The sequence below is a fragment of the Rutidosis leptorrhynchoides genome, chromosome 3 (genome assembly GCF_046630445.1).
Source record: "Rutidosis leptorrhynchoides isolate AG116_Rl617_1_P2 chromosome 3, CSIRO_AGI_Rlap_v1, whole genome shotgun sequence".
NCBI lineage: Eukaryota > Viridiplantae > Streptophyta > Magnoliopsida > Asterales > Asteraceae > Rutidosis > Rutidosis leptorrhynchoides.
In genome coordinates this window covers 602,109,726-602,133,589 of record NC_092335.1, presented here as the reverse complement: position 1 = coordinate 602,133,589, position 23,864 = coordinate 602,109,726, and the positions used below count along the sequence as shown (strand labels likewise).

Sequence of the window (23,864 nt, the reverse complement as noted above, 5' to 3'; positions counted from 1 at the left end):
TTAAACATTTTCATAAACCTCAAGACTCTCATAACCAACAACACGTTGAACTCAATTCAAGTGTCATACTAAAGTCTAGGAAATGTGATCGAGCCTTATAGTAATAAATGTGATTTAGTATTATTATTATAAGTAGTATATAAATAAATATAAATTTATTACGAAGTAGTTGAGTTTTTAGATAGTGAGTTGGGTTTTAAGATAGAAAATGGAATATACTCGATGATGGTGAAAAGTTGAGTCTTATGGTGGTTAATGTGATCGAGTCTCCTAGTAATAAATGTGATTTTAGTATTATTAAAATTGTCCCATGTTTCAGTATTTTGATATTCGTTTTGAATTGTTTAATGTTGAAGATGAAAAACTATAGGTTGTATAATGTATATGGTTAGATAGTCATGAGTAATACTAAGTAGGTCTGTAGCTTGTGATAGTAATACATGATAGTCATTGAAGACAAACTGTTAGAGTAAAATCCGCAACTCCGAGACTTAAGAGATATTTTGAAACTTTCCCATAATGTTACTTTAAACTTGCATCCCCATGTTTGAAAAGGAAAATAGGTAGCAGGTTATCTTAAAGGACGAAAAATAATATGAATCAATAGTGTGTGTGTGTGTGTGGGGGGGGGGGGGAATATGGATAAGAGGTTGGGTTTGTAATATTCAAACAACATATAAACGCTAGTATGACACTATGATGGTTAAAAATTTATGTTTTTGTTTTAAGACCACTTCAAGTGTACTCGATCTATTATTTTAGCTCAAACAATTTAGGATGTTTTGTGTATTCTTATGTGTTTTGACTCACATATCTTTTACTATCATATAAACAACATCATGTAATACATGAGTTGAAAGCTAAAAGTCGGATCTACGGCATGTCTACATCCAAAAAAGCATGCTCTTTAAGTTTCAAGGGAGAAATTATAACTTTTTAATGTTTGTAACAAAATGATTAGATAAAATGGAATAGGGTAATTTGGGTTGAGTTTGTTAAACGGAATTTTCAAAGTTACATATTATTCAAATCTTGTAATCTAAAAGACACCTTAGTTGAATAAGTTTTTTAGTAAAATGGCTAGACATGTGTTCGATGTCAACCAAAAGTGATTTATTTGTCTTTTGATTTGCTACTCAACCTTTACCTCATGCACCCATTATTATCATTCCACCCTAATTAAAATTCATGTATAGAGAAGTAAAGCATCTAGTAATAATTTGAGGTGTTTTGAATAAAATCATGTACAAAATTTCTAACATAGTCTACATGACATACCTTCAATACGCGTTCATTTTAGTTGTGAATCTTGTTTGAAGGTGTTGACCGCAACATGTTATGGAATACAATTCGCATCATATGCCTTTCCTTCTTATTTTAGCTAATGCGTATGATTGTGATGATCGAGGAAATAGGTTGTCAAAATTCAATTAATAATTTCTCAATCGTTTGCCACTACTGAGTATTTTTAACTAATGGAGAAGAGAGTAAAACATTCAAACTAATTAATAATATGTATATTCAACCATAATAAAACATATTACTTACAACTGACAACAATATATGTCGCTAATTCCTTAACATGATTGTTTCACACTTTCATCTTTAATTAAGTATCATTTGTATTGAATAAATAAAGCAAATCAAACAAAAATATATAAATATGTAAATCAATATCTACCAAACGACATACAACAGATGTCGAATCAAGATGAAAATAGTTACGGTAAAAATTACCTTAATCACATACTCACCCACAATAAAACATATCATTACTTACAATTAAAAACTATATATAGCGTGTAAAAATTACCTTAATCACATACTCAACCACAATAAAACATATCATTACTTACAATTAAAAACAATATATACCGCTAGTTAGTTAACATGATTCGTTTGAACGCCGGATCATTGATTTCACACTCTCATCTTTGATTAAGCTTCCTCTACATTATATAAATACAGTAGATAAAAAAATAATTTATAAATATGTAAATCAATATCAAACAAACGACATACAACATATGTAGATTCAAGTTGAAAATAGTTACGACCAAAATTACCTTAAATCCTTAATCATGCAACATACATATCATGTGGGTTAGATAGTCTGAACATTTCATGGGGTTTGAATGAGCTACTTAATACTTTTAATTTCTTATTCTTTTGACATTCCCTCTTATCAGTTTACACTATACCATTTTAATGTAATTAACATGCAATGTTTCATCTTTTATAACTTGCATATTTACGAACATTATTTACTACTCCGTGTAAGTTATTATCATAAGATAGGGTTAAAACATTTAAGTTAATAATTTATTTATTTTTCTTTGATTAGTAAAAGGATTTATGGGACTCATTTATTGACAAAAGGAGTCACTCTTTATATATGTATAGATGTTTTACATAAATGAAACGAATGAGGTTGATAAGAGAACTTATTCTATTTCCATCTTAAACCAACCTTGATGTTTCAACTGCTTGTATACCTTGTATCACCAATTCCATCTATATACGAAATGTGTTCACCCCCATATAGCTTTCAAATCCATAATTAGTTGACTTTTGAAAGTCAACATTTCAGCAAAACTATGGTTATTCCTCCATCCTTAACAGACATTCGATAACCTGAAAGAAGACATACAAATCAGGTGATCATGTGAATTTCATAAATAGTTATAAACTTCATAAAGGGTTGATATAATCCCTAACTATAAAATGCCTACAACTTCATTGCTTCTTCTAATGAATTTTTTATTATATCCGTATATGTTTCCATACCTCCATTTGTAAGAAAGAAAATCTCTGCATAATATTATCAATTCAATTTTATTATACAATATTGAGTTAATTAGAACAAAATTAACCTTGGAAATATTATTAGTAATACCTTTATAATATCACCGAGAATATGCAAAACGTTAGCAACTTTCCCATTATAACGACTCTTAATCTCTATAGTAGCTTTATGACTTTGCACTTCACAAGGTGGTTGATATTCTTCAAGTTGATCTCCCTGCCAAAAAAAAAAAAAAAAAAATGCAATTAAAGGTTTACTCATCAGACACATTTTAACTTCAATATTGCAGATAATTAACAAACTTTAGGACCTAAAATAAAGAAAAAATATCATGGTTGGTCCCCAAAGTTTGTACCAAAAATCAAGATGAGACCTAAAGTTTAAATCGATCATGGTTAGTCCCAAGTTTTTAAAATTGTACACGGTTGGTCCCATGATTTAACAAACGTTATTATCATACAGTTAAGTGAAATATGTGTTAAAAATGTGATGGGCTTTTTCGTCTTTTTACATGTTGCAGTTTTAAACCCTATTTTATTTCGTGAGTATATAAACTACCAAATTAACCTAAAATAAAATCCCCAATTTAGTTACGGTGTTCTCAAACCCTACTGTTATTAGGGACTGGAGCACAAGGGAAAAAATACATCTAGAATAGATCATATACACTAAACATTACTCCGTATATTCTAAAATGTGAACAACTTCGAACAAAAGGTATAAGGTATGAGTAGATTGGAACAGCATTTATACATTTACTCCGTATATTCTAAAATGTGAACAACTTCGAACAAAAGGTATAAGGTGTAACATCCCGCCTTTTTCCATTTACTTTTCCGTTATACTAATTTAAACTCCGTTATATGTTTATAACATCTCCCGTTAATACGCGTTTTAAAATATTCCGTTTAGGTATTTTCCGCACCCGACTACAAACTCGAGGGACTAAAATTGACACGGGGCAAACTAGTTGACTAGGTCAACTAGTCCACCCCAATCACCACCATTCAACCATCTCCCTCTCTCTCTCTTTCTCTCTAACAAGAACACACACACATTTACCAAATTCATTCAATCATCATCTAAATTCGACCTAGGAGGCTTACAACAAAATAAATTACATATTCGTGATCCTCTCTTCATCCTCTTCATTTTGGTACCAACTTCATCTCGTTTGGGTAACATTTCTAAAACTCTAGATTTCTCTAAATTCGTGTTTTTGACTTGAAATGGTGTTAGTTAGTGTCTATGGCTCATTGTGATGTCGTGTATGTAATTTGTATGCTCGATCTCGTTGTTTTAGTATAACTAGCATGAACTTGACTTTTGGTGTGTTGTTCTTGAATTTTGGATGATCATATGTTGTTAGATGTTAAAAGTTCATGTTCTAATTGTGTTCCTAGTATCACTATCTTCAATTTGATGTGTAGGTTGATTAAGAAAACTTCAAAAGCATGATTATTGATTTTGAGATGTTTGACTAGGGTTTGATGGTTCTTGACATGAATTTTTGGATGCTTGAATGCCATGGAATGTTAATTGTTAGTGTTTAGTTGTAATGTATGCCTCATTACCTTCAAAACGGCATATCATATGTGAGAATTGGATTCCCGAAACTCAAAATGCATTTGATGAACTTGAAAATTTGAAAATAGACTTTTATTGATCACTTGACGAGAAATCGGTTGTTGAAAATGATGTTTTTGATTGATGATACATGTTTAGTTGTGTTCCTTGTCAAAAGAGCTTTCCAACGGTATAAGATACGCCTTCTAGTTGTTTACGGTTTGCGTTTTATGGTTGTTTGAAGTTTTGACCAAGACTTGAACATTTGAAACTGACCAGGTACCAGGCCACGCCTAATGTCGCGGCGCGACACCTCTGGCCGCGGCGCGGCATATGCCGTGGTCAGGTTCTGACCTCCATGTCCAAAATACGAAAAATGTTTGGCATACTACGGACCTCCGATTCACATGAAACTTGTTCTAACATGCTCATATATGATTAAAAACCTCAGAAAAATAGTTCGGGACCCGACCCGAACATGTTGACTTTTTCGTTGACTTTGACCCGACCAAGTTGACTTTTAATCAAACTTAACCAAATATTTGTGCAATCGTTCTAACATGTTTTTATACTTGTACCTTGCATGAAACATGACAATTTGATTCACATGCTATTATGATCGAGTCTTAACGAGCCATAGGACTAATTGAACATCTTTGACCTATCGTGTTTACCGTTATTGATACAACCTATTGTTTAGGTCAAGACTAGCATTGTTCTTTGCACACGTTTACTTGTTGAAGTACTTTACTACTCGTGCACTCAAGGTGAGATCATAGTCCCACTTTTACTCTTTTTGAACTTACATTTGGGATGAGAAAGCATAAACATTTCTTTACTAAGTGAACACAAGTACAGGAAAACAAACATTCTACATACGAGTTTAGAACAAAATCCTCAATTCGATTATCATTAGTTACACTTGCCGGGTGTAAGCGAGAACTTATGTTGTATGGATCCATATGGGTTTGACAAACCCTCATTCAAACGGTTCGCTACCGTTTACGAATGAAATATATTTTCGAGAAACAGTGTATGTTCTAGCACTAAGTGATGGGGTTCAATGGGAGAAATGTTAAGCATTGATAATTGGGTGCTCGTGAAACAAACTTTTGGAATGTATTACTATTATTTCATTGATGCAAATCTTGTGGTTCACTTGTACTTACTTACTTAAACCTATGATTTCACCAACGTTTTCGTTGACAGATTTCTATGTTTTTCTCAGGTCCTTGAACGATACATGATATATGCTTCCGCTCATTATTTTGATACTTGCATTGGATGTCGAGTATATATGCATACATGGAGCGTCTTTTGGATACTTTTAAATTGTGTCGCATAAGTTTCATTTGTACTTAAAACTTTGTATCGTAACTTGTGGTGGAACTATTCTTGTAAACTTTGAACAATCTTTACATTTGAAATGAATGCGACATATCTTTTGGTCAAACGTTGTTTTAAAGACTTATGACCACGTAACGGGACCTAAGTAGACGGCGCCGTCAATGACGATTTGTTCGGGTCGCTACAGATGGTATCAGAGCGTTGGTTGTAGGGATTTAGAGTTCATTGGTGTCAACCTCGAGTCATAGGGTACATTGGTGAGTCTAGACTACAACCGGCATATAGACTTGAAGTAGGAATTACTTGACTACTTGTGCATTTATACTCGAACGCTTCTACTCATATCTACTCTTAGTTCATCTTAATCTCACGTTGTTTAATTTGATTGACGCGCCACCTTGACTATATGAAATGATGTCGAATGCACATATGAATCAGGGTAATATAATTTCCGGAATTATATTACGGTGACTCATATGAATGTTCCGACATTATGGCATAAAGAATTTAAGGCGAGTCGAGGAAAAACTTCTCTTTATCTTTATTCTATATCACGGTTAGTATTATTGAGAATACTAATCAATGATATTCTTGTGTCTTGAAGGAACAATGGCTCCTCGTCGTGTACGCCGCAATGAAACTCCCGAACAAGCTCTCGAACGGATGATAGCCACCGTCGTAGATGCGGCCATGGTCGGTCACTCATCCAACAACAATAATAATAACAACCACAACAACAACAACAACAACAATGGAGCCGGAAACTCAAACGAGGGATGCTCCTATAAAGCTTTCATGGGGTGCAAACCTCACACTTTTGATGGAACCGGGGGACCGGTCGTGCTCACCCGATGGTTTGAGCAAACGGAAGCCGTCTTTAGCATAAGCGGTTGTCGGGACCAAGACAAGGTCAAATACTCCACTCACACCTTCGCCGGTGTCGCTCTTACATGGTGGAATACTTATGTACAATCGGTGGGTACCGATGAAGCTCACGCCCTCTCTTGGGCCGACTTGAGGGAAAAGATGATTGTCGAATATTTCCCTCGTGAAGAAACCCGAAGGCTCGAACAAGAGCTAAGAACTTTAAAGGCGATCGGAAATGATCTCAAGGCTTATAATCAACGATTTTCCGAACTAGCCTTGATGTGCCCAAATCTTGTGAACCCCGAAGCTTTAAGGGTTGAACTTTACATGGATGGTCTTCCAAAGAGCATCAAACACGGAGTAATGTCATCCAAACCCCCTAATCATCAAGAAGCTTTGAACATGGCCCGCAAATTGATAGAGACAGTGGACGAAATCGTAGTACCGGCACCTAAAGCCGAGGACAAGTCGGGTAACAACAAAAGAAAATGGGAAGCTCCCCAATCAAGCAACAACAACTTTGCCAAGAAATCTTTCACCTCCGACGGCAAGAAGGGTTATGCCGGAATTCTACCTCTTTGCAACAAATGCAACAAACATCACTTTGGCGAATGTAGTAAGCTAATTTGCCATCGGTGCCAAGGAATTGGTCATAAGGCCAACGATTGTAAAAGTGCCACTCCCGTCGCTCGAAAGTGGCCCAATGCACCAAAGACGGGCACTTGTTACGAATGTGGCCAAACGGGCCATTATAGAAATGCATGCCCGAAGAGGAAAGATAACCCCGATAGGCGCGGCCGAGCTTTCAACATCAACACCGAGGAAGCCCGGGATGACACTGAACTAGTCACGGGTACGTTTCTTCTCAACAATTCTTATGTCTCTTGCTTATTCGATTCGGGTGCCGATAAATGCTTTGTATCCAAAACTTTGACTCATTCTTTTAGCACTCCACCTCTTCCATTAGATACCACTTATACCATTGAAGTGGCTAACGAGAAACTATTAAGTGCCGACACATATTACCGGGGGTGTACGTTAAACATTTTGGGTAAGGAATTTGAAATTGACTTGATACCCATAGAACTAGGAAGCTTTGATGTAATAATCGGTATGAATTGGTTAGTCAAAACGAAATCTCACATCCTTTGTGATCTTAACGCAATCCGAATTCCTATCGAGAATGGTGAACCTTTGATTGTTTATGGCGATAAGATTTGCACCAGACTCAACCTCGTTTCGTGCCTTAAAGTTAGAAAACTACTCCGTAAGGGTTGTTTTGCGATCCTTGCCCACGTTAAGAAAGTCGAGTCCGATGATAAGCATATCGATGATGTGCCAATTGTTAGTGACTTTTCCGATGTATTTCCCGACGAATTGCCGGGTCTTCCAGCTCATCGACCGGTAGAATTCCAAATCGATCTTATCCCGGGAGCCGCACCCGTAGCACGTGCACCATATAGACTCGCTCCATCCGAAATGCAAGAATTGCAAAGTCAAATCCAAGAACTACTTGATCGTGGTTTTATCCAACCTAGCCATTCACCATGGGGCGCTCCGATTTTGTTTGTTAAAAAGAAAGACGGATCCCTACGAATGTGCATTGATTATCGTGAACTAAATAAATTGACGGTTAAGAACCGATATCCTCTTCCTCGCATCGATGACCTCTTTGATCAACTACAAGGGTCTTGTGTATATTCGAAAATCGATCTCCGCTCGGGTTATCATCAATTAAGGGTTAAGGGGGAAGATGTCTCCAAAACCGCTTTCCGGACTCGTTATGGTAGTTATGAATTCCTCGTCATGCCATTTGGTCTCACTAACGCCCCGGCGGTGTTCATGGATCTTATGAACCGCGTGTGCAAACCGTATCTCGATAAATTCGTTATTGTGTTCATCGATGATATATTGGTCTATTCAAAAAGCGAAGAAGAACACGAGGAACACCTCCGACTTGTGCTTGAACTTTTAAGACAAGAACAACTCTATGCCAAATTCTCCAAGTGTGAATTTTGGTTAAAGGAAGTTCAATTTCTTGGTCATGTTGTAAGTGACCAAGGTATTAAAGTCGATCCAACAAAAATCGAAGCCATTAGCAAATGGGAGACTCCTACCACTCCTACTCACATTCGTCAATTCTTGGGTCTCGCCGGGTACTATCGTAGATTCATCGAAAACTTCTCTTTGGTTGCACGTCCTCTAACCGCATTAACTCACAAGGGAAAGAAATTCATTTGGGCGACCGAGCAAGAATCCGCGTTTCAAATCTTGAAGACAAAGCTAACCACCGCTCCTATCTTGTCACTTCCCGAAGGCAATGATGATTTTGTTGTATATTGCGATGCCTCGAAACATGGTTTTGGGTGTGTATTGATGCAACGAAAGAAAGTCATTGCTTATGCCTCCCGACAACTCAAAATTCATGAACGAAACTACACGACGCATGATCTCGAACTCGGAGCCGTTGTCTTTGCACTTAAAATGTGGAGACACTATCTTTATGGAACCAAGAGTACTATCTTTACCAACCACAAAAGTCTCCAACACATTTTTGATCAAAAGCAACTAAACATGAGACAACGACGGTGGATTGAAACTTTGAACGATTACGATTGCGAGCTTCGTTACCATCCCGGGAAGGCAAACGTAGTAGCCGATGCCTTAAGTCGAAAAGAAAGAGCGGTGCCTCTTCGTGTCCGAGCCTTAAACATCACCATCCACACAAACCTTAATAGCCAAATTCGGGTAGCCCAAGATGAGGCTCTCAAGGATGAAAACCTTTCACACGAGCTCTTGAACATTCTCGTCTCTCGATTCGAAATTAGGGAGACCGGACTCCGATATTACGCCGGAAGGATTTGGGTGCCTAGTTATGGGGACCTACGAAGCCTTATTTTAGATGAAGCCCATAAGTCACGATACTCGATTCACCCCGGTGCCAATAAGATGTACCACGACCTTAAACAACTATATTGGTGGCCGAGCATCAAAAGGGACGTAGCTACTTATGTTTCCAAGTGTTTGACATGTTCCAAAGTCAAAGCCGAACACCAAAGACCGTCCGGATTACTTCAACAACCCGAGATCCCGCAATGGAAGTGGGAAAGGATCACGATGGATTTTATCACCAAACTACCAAAAACGTCGGGCGGTTATGATACCATTTGGGTTATTGTTGACCGTCTCACCAAATCCGCACACTTCCTGGCCATGAAAGAAACGGACAAAATGGAGAAACTTGCACAACTTTACATTAAGGAGATCGTAGCCCGACACGGTGTACCTTTATCGATTATCTCCGACCGAGATGGCCGTTTCGTTTCTAGATTTTGGCGTACATTGCAAGAAGCGTTGGGAACGCGTTTAGACATGAGCACCGCATATCATCCTCAAACCGATGGACAAAGCGAACGTACAATTCAAACCTTGGAAGACATGTTACGAGCTTGCGTGGTTGATTTCGGAAAAGCTTGGGACAAGCACTTACCTCTCGCCGAGTTCTCTTATAACAATAGTTATCACGCGAGTATTAAAGCCGTACCTTTTGAAGCGCTATATGGCCGCAAATGTCGTTCACCTCTTTGTTGGGCCGAGGTAGGCGACGTACAAATCACCGGACCCGAACTCATTCACGAAACCACCGAGAAAATCGTTCAAATCCGAGATAGGCTTAGGACGGCCCGAAGTCGTCAAAAGAGCTATACCGACAAACGACGCAACGATCTTGAATTTCAAGTCGGTGACCTAGTAATGTTAAAAGTCGCACCTCGAAAGGGTGTAATCCGTTTTGGGAAACGCGGGAAGCTAAATCCGCGGTATATTGGTCCTTTCGAAATCTTGGAGCGTATTGGAACCGTTGCTTATCGTTTAGATATTCCGTCTCAACTGAGTTCCGTTCATCCTACCTTCCATGTATCTAACTTGAAAAAGTGTCTTGCCGAACCCGATATCGTCATCCCTCTCGAGGAACTTACTATTGATGACAAACTTCATTTTGTGGAGGAACCGGTTGAAATTGTGGACACCTCCGTCAAGACATTGAAACAAAGCCGAATCCCGATTGTTAAAGTCCGTTGGAACGCCAAAAGGGGACCCGAGTTTACTTGGGAAAGACAAGATCAAATGCAAAGGAAGTATCCTCATCTATTCGTGAATTCAGAAACGCAAGATCTCGAGGAAGAAACAACGACTACTACGCCCACTTAAATTTCGGGACGAAATTTCTTTTAAGGAGTAGGTAATGTAACATCCCGCCTTTTTCCATTTACTTTTCCATTATACTAATTTAAACTCCGTTATATGTTTATAACATCTCCCGTTAATACGCGTTTTAAAATATTCCGTTTAGGTATTTTCCGCACCCGACTACAAACTCGAGGGACTAAAATTGACACGGGGCAAACTAGTTGACTAGGTCAACTAGTCCACCCCAATCACCACCATTCAACCATCTCCCTCTCTCTCTCTTTCTCTCTAACAAGAACACACACACATTTACCAAATTCATTCAATCATCATCTAAATTCGACCTAGGAGGCTTACAACAAAATAAATTACATATTCGTGATCCTCTCTTCATCCTCTTCATTTTGGTACCAACTTCATCTCGTTTGGGTAACATTTCTAAAACTCTAGATTTCTCTAAATTCGTGTTTTTGACTTGAAATGGTGTTAGTTAGTGTCTATGGCTCATTGTGATGTCGTGTATGTAATTTGTATGCTCGATCTCGTTGTTTTAGTATAACTAGCATGAACTTGACTTTTGGTGTGTTGTTCTTGAATTTTGGATGATCATATGTTGTTAGATGCTAAAAGTTCATGTTCTAATTGTGTTCCTAGTATCACTAGCTTCAATTTGATGTGTATGTTGATTAAGAAAACTTCAAAAGCATGATTATTGATTTTGAGATGTTTGACTAGGGTTTGATGGTTCTTGACATGAATTTTTGGATGCTTGAATGCCATGGAATGTTAATTGTTAGTGTTTAGTTGTAATGTATGCCTCATTACCTTCAAAACGGCATATCATATGTGAGAATTGGATTCCCGAAACCTCTGGCCGCGGCGCGGCATATGCCGTGGTCAGGTTCTGACCTCCATGTCCAAAATACGAAAAATGTTTGGCATACTACGGACCTCCGATTCACATGAAACTTGTTCTAACATGCTCATATATGATTAAAAACCTCAGAAAAATAGTTCGGGACCCGACCCGAACATGTTGACTTTTTCGTTGACTTTGACCCGACCAAGTTGACTTTTAATCAAACTTAACCAAATATTTGTGCAATCGTTCTAACATGTTTTTATACTTGTACCTTGCATGAAACATGACAATTTGATTCACATGCTATTATGATCGAGTCTTAACGAGCCATAGGACTAATTGAACATCTTTGACCTATCGTGTTTACCGTTATTGATACAACCTATTGTTTAGGTCAAGACTAGCATTGTTCTTTGCACACGTTTACTTGTTGAAGTACTTTACTACTCGTGCACTCAAGGTGAGATCATAGTCCCACTTTTACTCTTTTTGAACTTACATTTGGGATGAGAAAGCATAAACATTTCTTTACTAAGTGAACACAAGTACAGGAAAACAAACATTCTACATACGAGTTTAGAACAAAATCCTCAATTCGATTATCATTAGTTACACTTGCCGGGTGTAAGCGAGAACTTATGTTGTATGGATCCATATGGGTTTGACAAACCCTCATTCAAACGGTCCGCTACCGTTTACGAATGAAATATATTTTCGAGAAACAGTGTATGTTCTAGCACTAAGTGATGGGGTTCAATGGGAGAAATGTTAAGCATTGATAATTGGGTGCTCGTGAAACAAACTTTTGGAATGTATTACTATTATTTCATTGATGCAAATCTTGTGGTTCACTTGTACTTACTTACTTAAACCTATGATTTCACCAACGTTTTCGTTGACAGATTTCTATGTTTTTCTCAGGTCCTTGAACGATACATGATATATGCTTCCGCTCATTATTTTGATACTTGCATTGGATGTCGAGTATATATGCATACATGGAGCGTCTTTTGGATACTTTTAAATTGTGTCGCATAAGTTTCATTTGTACTTAAAACTTTGTATCGTAACTTGTGGTGGAACTATTCTTGTAAACTTTGAACAATCTTTACATTTGAAATGAATGCGACATATCTTTTGGTCAAACGTTGTTTTAAAGACTTATGACCACGTAACGGGACCTAAGTAGACGGCGCCGTCAATGACGATTTGTTCGGGTCGCTACATAAGGTATGAGTAGATTGGAACAGCATTTATATTAGCTAGGCAATGCGATAGTTTATTCAAATATTAGGGTGACCTGATAACCTGTCAGAATACCTTAAAGCAAGGTTGCAAAAGACGTGAGACGGGGTCGAGACGGTCGGGTCCTAAAAAGGTCGAAACGTTCGAGACGGGGTCGAGACGGGGGTCGAGACGGACGTTGACCATAGTTGACTTTTAAATATATAAGTATATAAATGTGTATATGTGTACATATTTTAAAGCCAAAAACTTTAACTGACTAATTTGTACCCATAATCGCTATCACCGTCAATATAATATAGAAAATTCAAACTAAAATACGACAAATTTGACCGATTTTACCGACTTTCTGGCTTTTTCGAATTTTGAGAGACTTTGACCTGATTGTTTTTCAACTTTGATCCGAATTTTGACCGTTGACTGTCATATTAGACTGTTTTCTTCGAGACGGGACGGGCTAGTCATCAAACCGTCGCAACGGCTCGAGACAGGGTGTTTTGCAACAGTGCCTTAAAGCAACCAACTGGTCTTGGGATAGCCGTATTTAAGGTGCATCTCAAACATGTGGTTGTTGGATGTCTGACCAAAAAAAATGTTTGTTACCTACTCCTATAACAGAACTTACTTAAAAATGACTATATTTTCATGAAATTAACCCCACATGACAATAATATTAATACTGTCATATGCATCTCCAGTTTGTATATCCATTATTTTCAAAGAAACATCATTCGACTCCGATCAATACCTCATATCAGGGTCTGACAAGTAACACCGTAAGTAAATTTGGGGGTAGCTTATAGGGTTTTAAAAAAAAGAAGCTTATAGGGTTTAAAACTGCAACATGTAGAAAGACAAAAAAGCCCATCACTTGTTTGACACTTAATTTACTTAACTGGATGGTATTAATGCTTGTTAAATTGTGGGACCAACAGTGTACAATGTTAAAAACTTAGGACCAACTATGATCGATTTAAACTTTAGGTCCCATCTTGATTTTTGGTACAAACTTTGGGGACCAACCATGATATTTTTTCTAAAATAAATACCTCTTGAACAAACAACTTGAGAAGTTCACATTCATCAATGCGTTCACCAGGTTGTGCCTATGGTATATCAACCATCCCTTCAACCGGTTACCAAATCAACGCATTAGCTGAAAAATAATGCCCCATCAGAACTAAATGTATTCAATTTGTATATAAAAGTTGCCAATATTCAAAGAATCAAATTTCATACATATATGACTTCAATAAGAAATAAAACTGCCATATTTGTCATGGTTGACTAAAGATGTAAACTTGTGTGCATTTTTTTTTCCTAAATTAACATGTGTAAATCATTAAAGGCAGTGATATTAAGAGCCTATTACCTTTCCTTCATGGAAGTAGTTATTTATCAGCTTCTTTAGCATTCCCTGCAACTATTTATATTGCATAATTTCCAATCATGAATGTTTCTTGGCATCTTCATCCATATAGTTCCATTTTATATACCTCTAATCATGATAGGTTCAGTTGATGAACTAAGCACATCTTCAATTCCATATATGCCACTGTATTATATTATGATAAACCCTTTTGGTATCGTCTGCGAGTAGCACAAATCAAAATATATTCAAAAAACCGAAACTATAATATGAAGAAATAACGTGAAACATAACGGCATGTGAGCCTGTGAATATTGTTTAACATCTTAAAAAGTCACAAAAACAATAGTCTCAATATTGTTACGAATTTTTTTTTATTTTTTATGATAATATAAACAGTTGACTTTGAAACTTGATATGTGCGACCCATCTAATTATCTAATAATAACCACTTTAGAATATGTATAAAAGGAAATCAAAGCATACCCATTTAGTTGGTGCTGTTATACACATGATGTAAAAGAGAGAATCACATTTTACGGTTTGTTAGGTTAAGAAAATGTCTGGCTTCAGAATTCCAAGCACCACAAATAATAATGTAAAGTGTCTCATTGTGTGATCATGGTATGCATACTGTACAAAAAAACAACCTACGCTAAAAAAAAAGTAGTCTCATTTTGTGATAATGAAGTAACACAAATTGAAAATCAAATGAATCAAATGATATGTTATATTCGCAAAGCAAAAAAAGAAAATAATAACATGCTCACTAAGGCATTTTATCAAACACTTGTTGAGCACTTCATATAAAACACAGTATATTATAACAATGAAGTCCATGACCAACACATCTTTATATCTTTATTAAATAAATCTTGTTTATTTATATATAAGATAACACGTTTTCAACTACATTAAAGAAATAGATAAGATTGGAATGCTTAAAATTCAAATCTCGAATGATAACAAACCAAATTATTAGGATGATCATAATTATCGCAGAATTAATGAATATTAAGATTTACAATATAACACAGTTTAATATAATATATAATAGAAACTAACGAATGAAGATTAATTCAAAGTATTGTGTGAATTAAAAAGTTGGAATGATGCAATTAAAGGAGTAACGAATGTTAAGTTACTAAATCAGAGTTGAATGACATACCTGAGATTCAATTTAGGGCATAGCTGAGATTCAATTTAGGGCATACCTGAGATTCAATTTAGGGCATAATTGGCGTCTGAATTGTGGAACAAAGTATAAAAACCGTAGAGATAGAAAATAAATAAATCGATCGTAAGTTGAACCAAATGAATGAATTTATTAGGGTTCTTGAGCAACACAGCGATTGTACGAACTGAATCGTATGAGACCAATTTTAAGCCGTTTATACCAAACGGATACCGATCCATTTGTAAAACTCTGATCAGTAATACTATGATGTTCCTATATGATTTTGCTGCTGAAGGTCTGTAAAGATGGCGTGAATTTGTGGTCTGGTTATGTGAAGTTTGAAGGAGAGAGAGAATGGAGTAATATGAACGAATGAAATTATGATAATATATGTCTGGGACACGTGTTGCGTTATAGTATTTTTGGTTAAAAGAAAAAATGAATAAAAGAAAATCAGTGGTGTAGGACACGTGTAAGATTGGAAGTGGGGTACATAAGAGTCTGACACATTGAATTTGATGTTACGCTTTATGTGATGTAGGGGATTGAAATAACCAATACTCGTAATTGACCATGGCTGAATAGTTGTGTTACTCAAAGTGATTTTGAGCCTCTTCTATATTGTGTAATGCCCCCATATTTGCTCTATATCAACGTGAAGAAAATTCATAGCAAATGACTGAACTCAGTAAAACCAAAGTCGAAAACGTCGATGGAATACATAAGTGACAAAAATTGTGGGTGATTCCACATGTAAGGTTAATGTCACAAAAAGTACCTGAATTGCATAATATAAGATGTGGCCAAAATCAGCAAACATCTTTAATCATAAAGATGTTACTTAGTAATAGAGAATACATTTGCATAAAAGAACTAACCAAGTAAACTTACAACTTCCCTGACGATGATATTTGCTAGATGTTGCAATGAGGGGGCAGACCTGCAACTTCTGCCCATGAATCCTGAATTGAAATGCAAACATATCACATGAAGTCTATCATTTATCATGAGTAATAATTTATTAATTTATCCTTATAATGGAAAATTGTACAAAGTACCTTAAGCATGCTACACATAGTAACATGTCATCTTTCTCCAAGACCATGTGTATAAAATCCTTCATCATCAATACATGCGATTTCTGTACACACAATTTAGCAAAATAGTTTTGCTCAAAATTTAAAGAGAGAATTCGGCAAGTAAATTATCAAAAAAGAGTACTCACCATAGATTGTAAATTGCTTGGGGTATCATATCGATGCTCGTTTTCGGATCCACCATGGGGAGAAAGCATTACCCAAGTAAACCTTTCTTCAAAACAGAAGTAGTCTTGAACCTTAAAACTTTATTTTTAGATAATAATTATTGCATTCAGTTGAATAATTATATACAGTTGATGAGGCTGTTTAAATTGTGTATGTGCAGCTCTTAACAGCTTTTCTGGCCTGCTTGCATTATCGGACTTCAGTATGGTTACGTTTTGACCGATTTAAGGGGAATCTCTTACTTTCGATATATATATTTTCAAAATCATAGTTTGTTAGCTAGTGTACATTTGTGCAAGAGTACTTTTGGATTGAAAATGCTATTCGTTACACCACAGAGTAAATATTGAACCTTGGTAACGCCATTTTCTGTATTTTTTCAAGAAACTTGCAGACTAATATGACGAGTGTCATTACATAATTGCTTCAGGACCATAAAGATCGAATTTGCAACTGGTCATTCATGTCATTTTTGTTTCTGTTTAAAAGCTCTAACCAAGACGCGGGCTTAGTTCATTGAGTAAATTCATCAATAAGCACACCTATAGAAATAGTGAAAAGCAAACATGAATTATAGCATGGAAAGCAATAAATAATCAATACCTTCAATCCCGTGAAAATTATCATGCCTGCGAGTTGAACTACGACCACACTGTAGGTGCACATACCCGAACCTGATATAAGTGTCCATCATTATGATCATTCAATAATTCACGTACTACATTTTATTAGGAAAAAAAAAAACTGGCACCAAAATTACCTGGCCTTGGCCTTCCATAGCCATGTGATCACGAATCAATGCAAAACAGACTGTTTTCCCCACACTTGGTCGCCCTTGAATCAAACTTATTGGTTTCTGAAGGGGACCTTTTTTCTAGAATCAAACTATCATTTTAGTATACAGAGTCAAAAGATTCAGAACTGAAAGGCATGATAAAAGTTATTTCGAGAACACAGTTTATGAAAATAAAATTTAAGGTTTACTTAAATATACTTCTTTAACCAATTTACCTTGGTCAAGTTAGAAAGCATTTGCAAGGGATTCATATCAATAATATGGAACACAACAAAACACAAGTTCTCTTTTGTCAACTACTGAAGAGTTGAACCTTCAATAAGGCCCTGTACATTAAAACAACTTGGATTATGAAGGAATGTAAAAATTATATATATCTTATCATAGATATGCTAGCTCCCAATTATACCTTTGGCTTTATAAGCCTTCATATGCCCATCAATGTGAGCCAAATCTTCAACTTGTCTTTCTTCATGTACTTCTACATAACAAAAAAAAAAAAAAAAAAAAAAAAAAACAATATAATAGCTCGATAATCAACAGAAACGTACACCATTTGTCGTTAAAACCAATTCACAAGCTTGCTAATTAGTATTCCATTCACTCCTTTAGGATCAATAAGAAGGTTTTTCGGTATTTCTCGTTCTCTTAGCAATATACAGTACCATAATAGGACATATCATTTAGAGCACATACTACATTAAACATGCAAATAACTATAGTTTCCTGTCAAATTGTACTTATTTTTCTAGTGTGCTTCAACTGCATTAATCTTTAGAAGTTACTGCATCAAAAACTCTTTATCTAAGCAGATTTTTTTTTTTTTAAAGCAGATATTGCATCTTTAACTCTATTCCTTAAAGGTCACACCACGTGCAAGCTATACAAACTAAGGTCTATGAAGTACCTAACATAGTTGTGAATGAGTTAAACCTACAAACATATCTAGATATCAAAAAATGGTTAAATTGAAAACCTGGAAAATTATAATATGAATTTTATTCACAAAAAATTCAGTTAGAACATAACTATAATAAACACCTACATTATTATATGATAAGCACCAACATTACTATATCAACATTGGCATTTTTATCGCATGTTCTTAAAATATCCATGAACAATAATATTGCCATTAGTCTGATGCCAATACTTGTAAATGTGAAGGAATCAATCAAAAAACCGTACAACATGGCTAGAGAAATCTCTATTTTGCAAGCATTTTTGTAGGCCTTAACAATAACCAGATAATGAGTCTAAATCCAGAAAAATCTTACCATCAATATTCCTTCTTCTCAAACACGATTTAAAAAGGTAAAAGGTAAAAGGTAGAAGGTTTTCCCTGTTCGGGCTACCCGGGAGGGCTGAGTAATCCGACCACATACTCTGATGTACGCAGCCCAGCAGGATTACTCCCTGGCTGTTTCCAACCCATCCCTGGCCACCACTAAATATTCGTCGCAGACGGGATTCGAACCTGAGACCTCTTGCAAAGAACTCAGGGCCCCAACCACTTGGGATGGTTCTCAAACACGATTTAATTGTACTCAAACGATGAGATTTTTTGAAGATTGTTAAAATAGGATTTGTGTACCTTGAATAAGATGAGAATGAAATTGGAATTTGTTTGAGATGGAGCGTGTGATTGAAACCCTAATATTTCATTATACCGGACCATCCATTCATCTTCCTGTTAAACGCTCAAACGGATTGAATTAGTGGATGAATCCTTTAGTTTTGAATTTGATTTTAGAAGAAGATTTGTGGTGGTGGAACTACCTTTAGCAACCCTTACTGAAATAAGAATACCTTACCTGAGACGTTAGGGTTGAACCTGAGACGTGAAGGAAGAATCCACGATTTTGATGTTAGGCGTGTGTTTTTGAGAGGAAATTAGGGTTCATTCTTTTGAATAACCTGGGACGTGAAGAACGTGTTTGATTGTGAATGAGTTGAATTTTGAAGAACCTCTATTTTTCCATTTAGATCCCGTCTTTTAATCATGAGAGGAATGATTTAAATTTTAGATGATTTATTTTTAGCTTTGTTATTATAATATAATAATAAATAGATAAATAGATAGATAGATTATTATTATTATTGATAATTGATAATTATCATTATTATTATTATTACTATTATTATTAATGATATTAAAAATATTATTATTATCAATATTATTATTATTATTATCATTATTATTGCTTTTATTATTATTAATAATATTATCAAATTATTATTAATACTTCTATTAATTAGTTATTAATATATTTATTAATATATTTAATAATAATATCAATTAAAAATAAAATTTAAAAGTCAAAAATTATGTACTAACTGCTTTTAATTTTTTTTCTTCTAAAATTGTGAACTACTTTTGATTTTTTTAAACAAAACGTGATCTGCTTTATTTTTTTATCGAGCCTTTTATTTTTATTATTTTTTTTTATTTCTTCTTTTCTTCTTAAGTGTGCTGGAGTGTCGACATCTTTCTGCTATAAAAACAACCGAATTTCTCTGTATCATTCACACCATTATCAATTAAAATCGTTACAACAGATTAATTGATTGAGTTTAAACAGAAATTTTTTTTTTCTTTTCGTTACCTCTGTTCTTGACTTATTTTTTTTAAAGCTTCAAATTCGAATAAATTTCAAAAATCTAGAAATGTAGTGATGTTAGGAATCTTATATTCAATCTATCTGGAAAGTTTCAAAACCCAATTCAATCTATCGAGTTCTAATTTTGAGGTCAAAGTTTCGGTTTTAAAAAGTCAAACGATTGTTCTTCGACGAATTCGAGTTAACTGTTATGATTCAAGTTCAATTGATATTTTCAGAAGTTTCTTTAAAAGATTTAACACCTATTTCATGTTATATTTATAGTCCACAGGTGTCTAGATTTTAAAAACGCGAATTGAGTTCATGTTTGGTTCGTGACAGCTAATGCTGCTGCTTCCATTACTTTTTATTCGATCATTGTAACCCACAATTGATAATTGTAGTTCAGTTTCAAGTCTTAAATTAAGATTAGAATTTCGTTAATTAGATTTGGATTTAGTCTGGTCGATTGTTCTTGAGGAAGATAAAGAAGAACAGTTAAGAATACGAGTTAAATACTTTGAGTCTGGGTTTTAAATCAGAAAAACAAAGATAGCAGGATGGTTAAGGGTGTTTGCGGGTTAGTGAGAGATCGCGGGTTTGAGTCCCGTCTTGGGCATTCTTTTTAGAAAAGCTTATTAAAGTAGTAATTCTTATTATTATTATTATTATTATTATTATTATTATTATTATTATTATTATTATTATTATTATTATTATTATTATTATTATTATTATTATTATTACTAATACAAATATTAGTTACTCCCTCCGTCTCATTCCAATAGTTCACAGACAAAAAACACGCAGTTTTAGAAAATTCCACTAACTTCATTTCTCCACCAATGAAATATCTTCTCTCTCCAGATCCATCAATGAAATATCTTCTTTCCTTTCTATTTATGGAAGTGGACTATCAGAATGGGACAGTCCAAAATGGAATACTGTCCTATTGGAATGAGACGGAGGTAGTACCATTTATGATTATAATTATAATTATGATTATTAGTATTATTATTATTATCACCAATATTATTATAATTACTAGCATTATCATTATTATTATTATTATTATTATTATTATTATTATTATTATTATTATTATTATTATTATTATTATTATTATTATTAAGTATTAAGTATTATTATCAAAATTATTTTCATTATCATCATTATTAAACCTTTCATTTTATTAAAAACTACTGTTATCATTATTATTATTATTATACGTATTATTATTAATATCATTATTATTATCGTTATTAATAAAAGTATCATTATTTTTAAATCTATCAATTTATTTAGTATTATCATTAAGAATATTATTAGTAGTATCATTATTATTATTTTTACGAATATTACCATTATCATTATGAATATTATTATTATTACAAAATAATACACCTCTTTATTTATTATCATTATTAATATTATTTTATCAAATAAATACTTATGTATAGAATATATATAAAAGTATATATACAAAAATATTTAACAATTGAAATAACATATATAAACTTATTCGATTACGAGTATATGTGTTAATATATATACTTGATATAGGTTCGTGAATCCGAAGTCAACTCTGTACTTGTTCAGTGCCATCATATGCATATTTACTACAAACTATCGTATCGTATCGTATCGTATCGCGAGTTTCATTTGCTCGCTTTTTATCTATATTTTTGGGCTGAGAATACATGTACTATTTTTATAACTGATAGACACAAGTACAAACTATTATGCGACCAACATGAGTACTTTTATTGTGTTCATTTGAAACATGCAAAAAACCTGCTTTGTAATATCATTAATTACTAGATAATGAAGAGGCAAACGGAATTATTATAAATAGCGCTATTGGGAGTAACGTCCCGCACTGTTGACCTCAGGTCAATTGGTGGTATAATAATGATCTCGACAATTACATATGTATTGTTACGGGGTAAAATCGTTTAGTTTTGATATTATACGCTCATGGCATACTTTTGATATACATGATATATCGTCTTTTATTAAATCTCGTGATCTATTACTGAAATCATTATTTATGACAAACCTATGAGCTCACTCAACCTCGTGTTGACTTTTTAAGCTTGTTTATTCTCAGGTACTTAAATATTGCTTCCGCTGTATATCTGCTGCTTTGATGATGATTTCTTGCCATGCTTGGAGTCTTCATGCATTACTTACCAATTCATTTAAAAACATTTAATGCTCTAAATACAATATAATCTATTTATCTTCCGCTGCAAAACTCAATAAAACGTCTCATATAGAGTCGTTCTCGTTTATACAACTGTGATTTGATATAATTAGTCACAAATACCTCATGCCCTATTTGAGGGTGTGACAGAAAGTTTGGACCAGTTAAGGGCCAAAGCACCACTAGTTGGTTCCCATTAGCTCTGTCATTGATGGTCTTTTAATACTTTAACATTGGTTCTATTGGTGAGACCATGTACTTAACCATAGTAAAATAAATGAAGCAACAAAAACATAATCACAATAACAACACTCGAATTCCGTACATAAGAACTTTGAGATACTTAAGATTTTCATTTGATAAAGAGAAGTGGGGGAAGTTATGAGGTGTTAAAAGCTTTGGCTGTCAATTTTTCTTTGTTGCCTATTGAAGAAATGTCCAACGCCCTCCAAACTTCTAAAAACGGCGCCTCATAAAGGATGCGACGAGCTTCATTTTTATGATACGTGGGGCATCGTTAGAGCACGAGATGTCAACTTTTAAATTTCAACGTTGCCCGAAATCGAAGCCGGAAACAATGGTGAAATCAACACCAGACAGGCGTCGATAATTTGGCACTGTTAGTCACCGTATCTTGAACGTTACAATTTCAAATGTTAAAAATGAAACGATATCTTTACTTTTTTTTTCAGCAATATCATTTTCAGTGTCTAATTGAGACATCATAAGAACGAAATATATTTTCAAAGTGTTATAAAGTGGGAAGGTTGAACGACACCCCGTGCTTTTTGATCCCTTAAAGATGTCTACTAGCAATACAAGAGATACATATGGGTCACATGCAGAGTACATGTCGGACCAAAAATGGTGGTCGCTAGGGCCCGAAAACTTTAAAGGCCCAAACAATCTTTTTGGGCCCAAAAAATAATCTTTGTGTTTAGCTCAAATCAGTTTACCAGCACTTGTGTCGAGTCAGGGATATTCATCTTCTCATTTCTATCATCAAATGCCTATTCAATTTTGTCATAATATGTTGTTTCTTCTTTGTAATCTAAAAAATATATCAAGATTCAAGGTTATTCTATCTCATATCATGCTTATTATTTAATTTATATTTATATCTATAATCTATAATAATTACTAATTAGGGTTTATGTTCTATTTCATTGTTTCTATCTAAAATGAAATTAAAGCTTTTCAATTTCGTTAATTGTTGTACTGAGCTGTATCATGTAAGAGATTCACATTAAAAATTCGATTATATAATGCTAAATAAAAAATGAATAGTTAGTTAATGGAAAGTGATTTTTTACACCACTTAAGTTGCTGTTATGTGTATATTGAAATGAAGAAAGTTTCTATGTGTATTCATATTCTACCTAAATTCCGAATGACGTCAGCTAATACTGATTTATTAAGCAATTATTGATGATGTAGTTGTGATTTACATTGTCAATTTCTGGCAGGTAAATCAAGGCTGACTTTGGTTGAATAGGACATTTTCATTTTCAGTTAGTCCTTTACAAATTGTCAAGCACAATATCATTAAAACGCTAGCTAGCAAGAATCG

At 34.5% G+C, this 23,864-nt stretch overlaps 1 protein-coding gene across 18 annotated transcripts; it reads right to left on the bottom strand.

The window, feature by feature from the left end:
* Positions 1-2,412: 2,412 nt before the first annotated feature.
* On the bottom strand, positions 2,413-19,408 carry LOC139898830 (increased DNA methylation 1-like). Of its 18 annotated transcripts, XM_071881625.1 has the most exons (15): positions 19,303-19,408; positions 19,083-19,178; positions 17,898-17,969; positions 17,704-17,814; positions 17,453-17,566; positions 16,653-17,366; positions 16,486-16,568; positions 16,319-16,389; positions 15,419-16,205; positions 14,737-14,900; positions 14,378-14,471; positions 14,254-14,304; positions 13,931-14,037; positions 2,897-3,022; positions 2,413-2,634 (listed from the first exon to the last, which is right to left on the bottom strand). In XM_071881625.1, exons 6-9 carry the CDS (start codon positions 16,719-16,721, stop codon positions 16,078-16,080), a joined length of 351 nt encoding a protein of 116 aa, XP_071737726.1. In that variant the 5' UTR covers positions 16,722-17,366; positions 17,453-17,566; positions 17,704-17,814; positions 17,898-17,969; positions 19,083-19,178; positions 19,303-19,408; the 3' UTR covers positions 2,413-2,634; positions 2,897-3,022; positions 13,931-14,037; positions 14,254-14,304; positions 14,378-14,471; positions 14,737-14,900; positions 15,419-16,077. The 18 variants fall into 18 exon arrangements, with proteins under 18 accessions (XP_071737726.1, XP_071737712.1, XP_071737713.1 ...); XM_071881611.1 differs by having other exon boundaries at positions 14,254-14,471; XM_071881612.1 differs by having other exon boundaries at positions 14,254-14,471; positions 14,737-14,883.
* Between the last annotated feature and the right edge of the window lie 4,456 nt (positions 19,409-23,864).

Excerpts from the sequence above, each read along its gene's own strand:
- LOC139898830 (XM_071881619.1), bottom strand. The coding sequence starts at position 16,721 with ATGCTTTCTCCCCATGGTGGATCCGAAAACGAGCATCGATATGATACC. Across the intron at positions 16,569-16,652 it reads CAAGCAATTTACAATCTATG|AAATCGCATGTATTGATGAT; the intron begins GTGAGTACTCTT and ends TTGTGTGTACAG. Across the intron at positions 16,390-16,485 it reads CTATGTGTAGCATGCTTAAG|GATTCATGGGCAGAAGTTGC; the intron begins GTACTTTGTACA and ends ATTTCAATTCAG.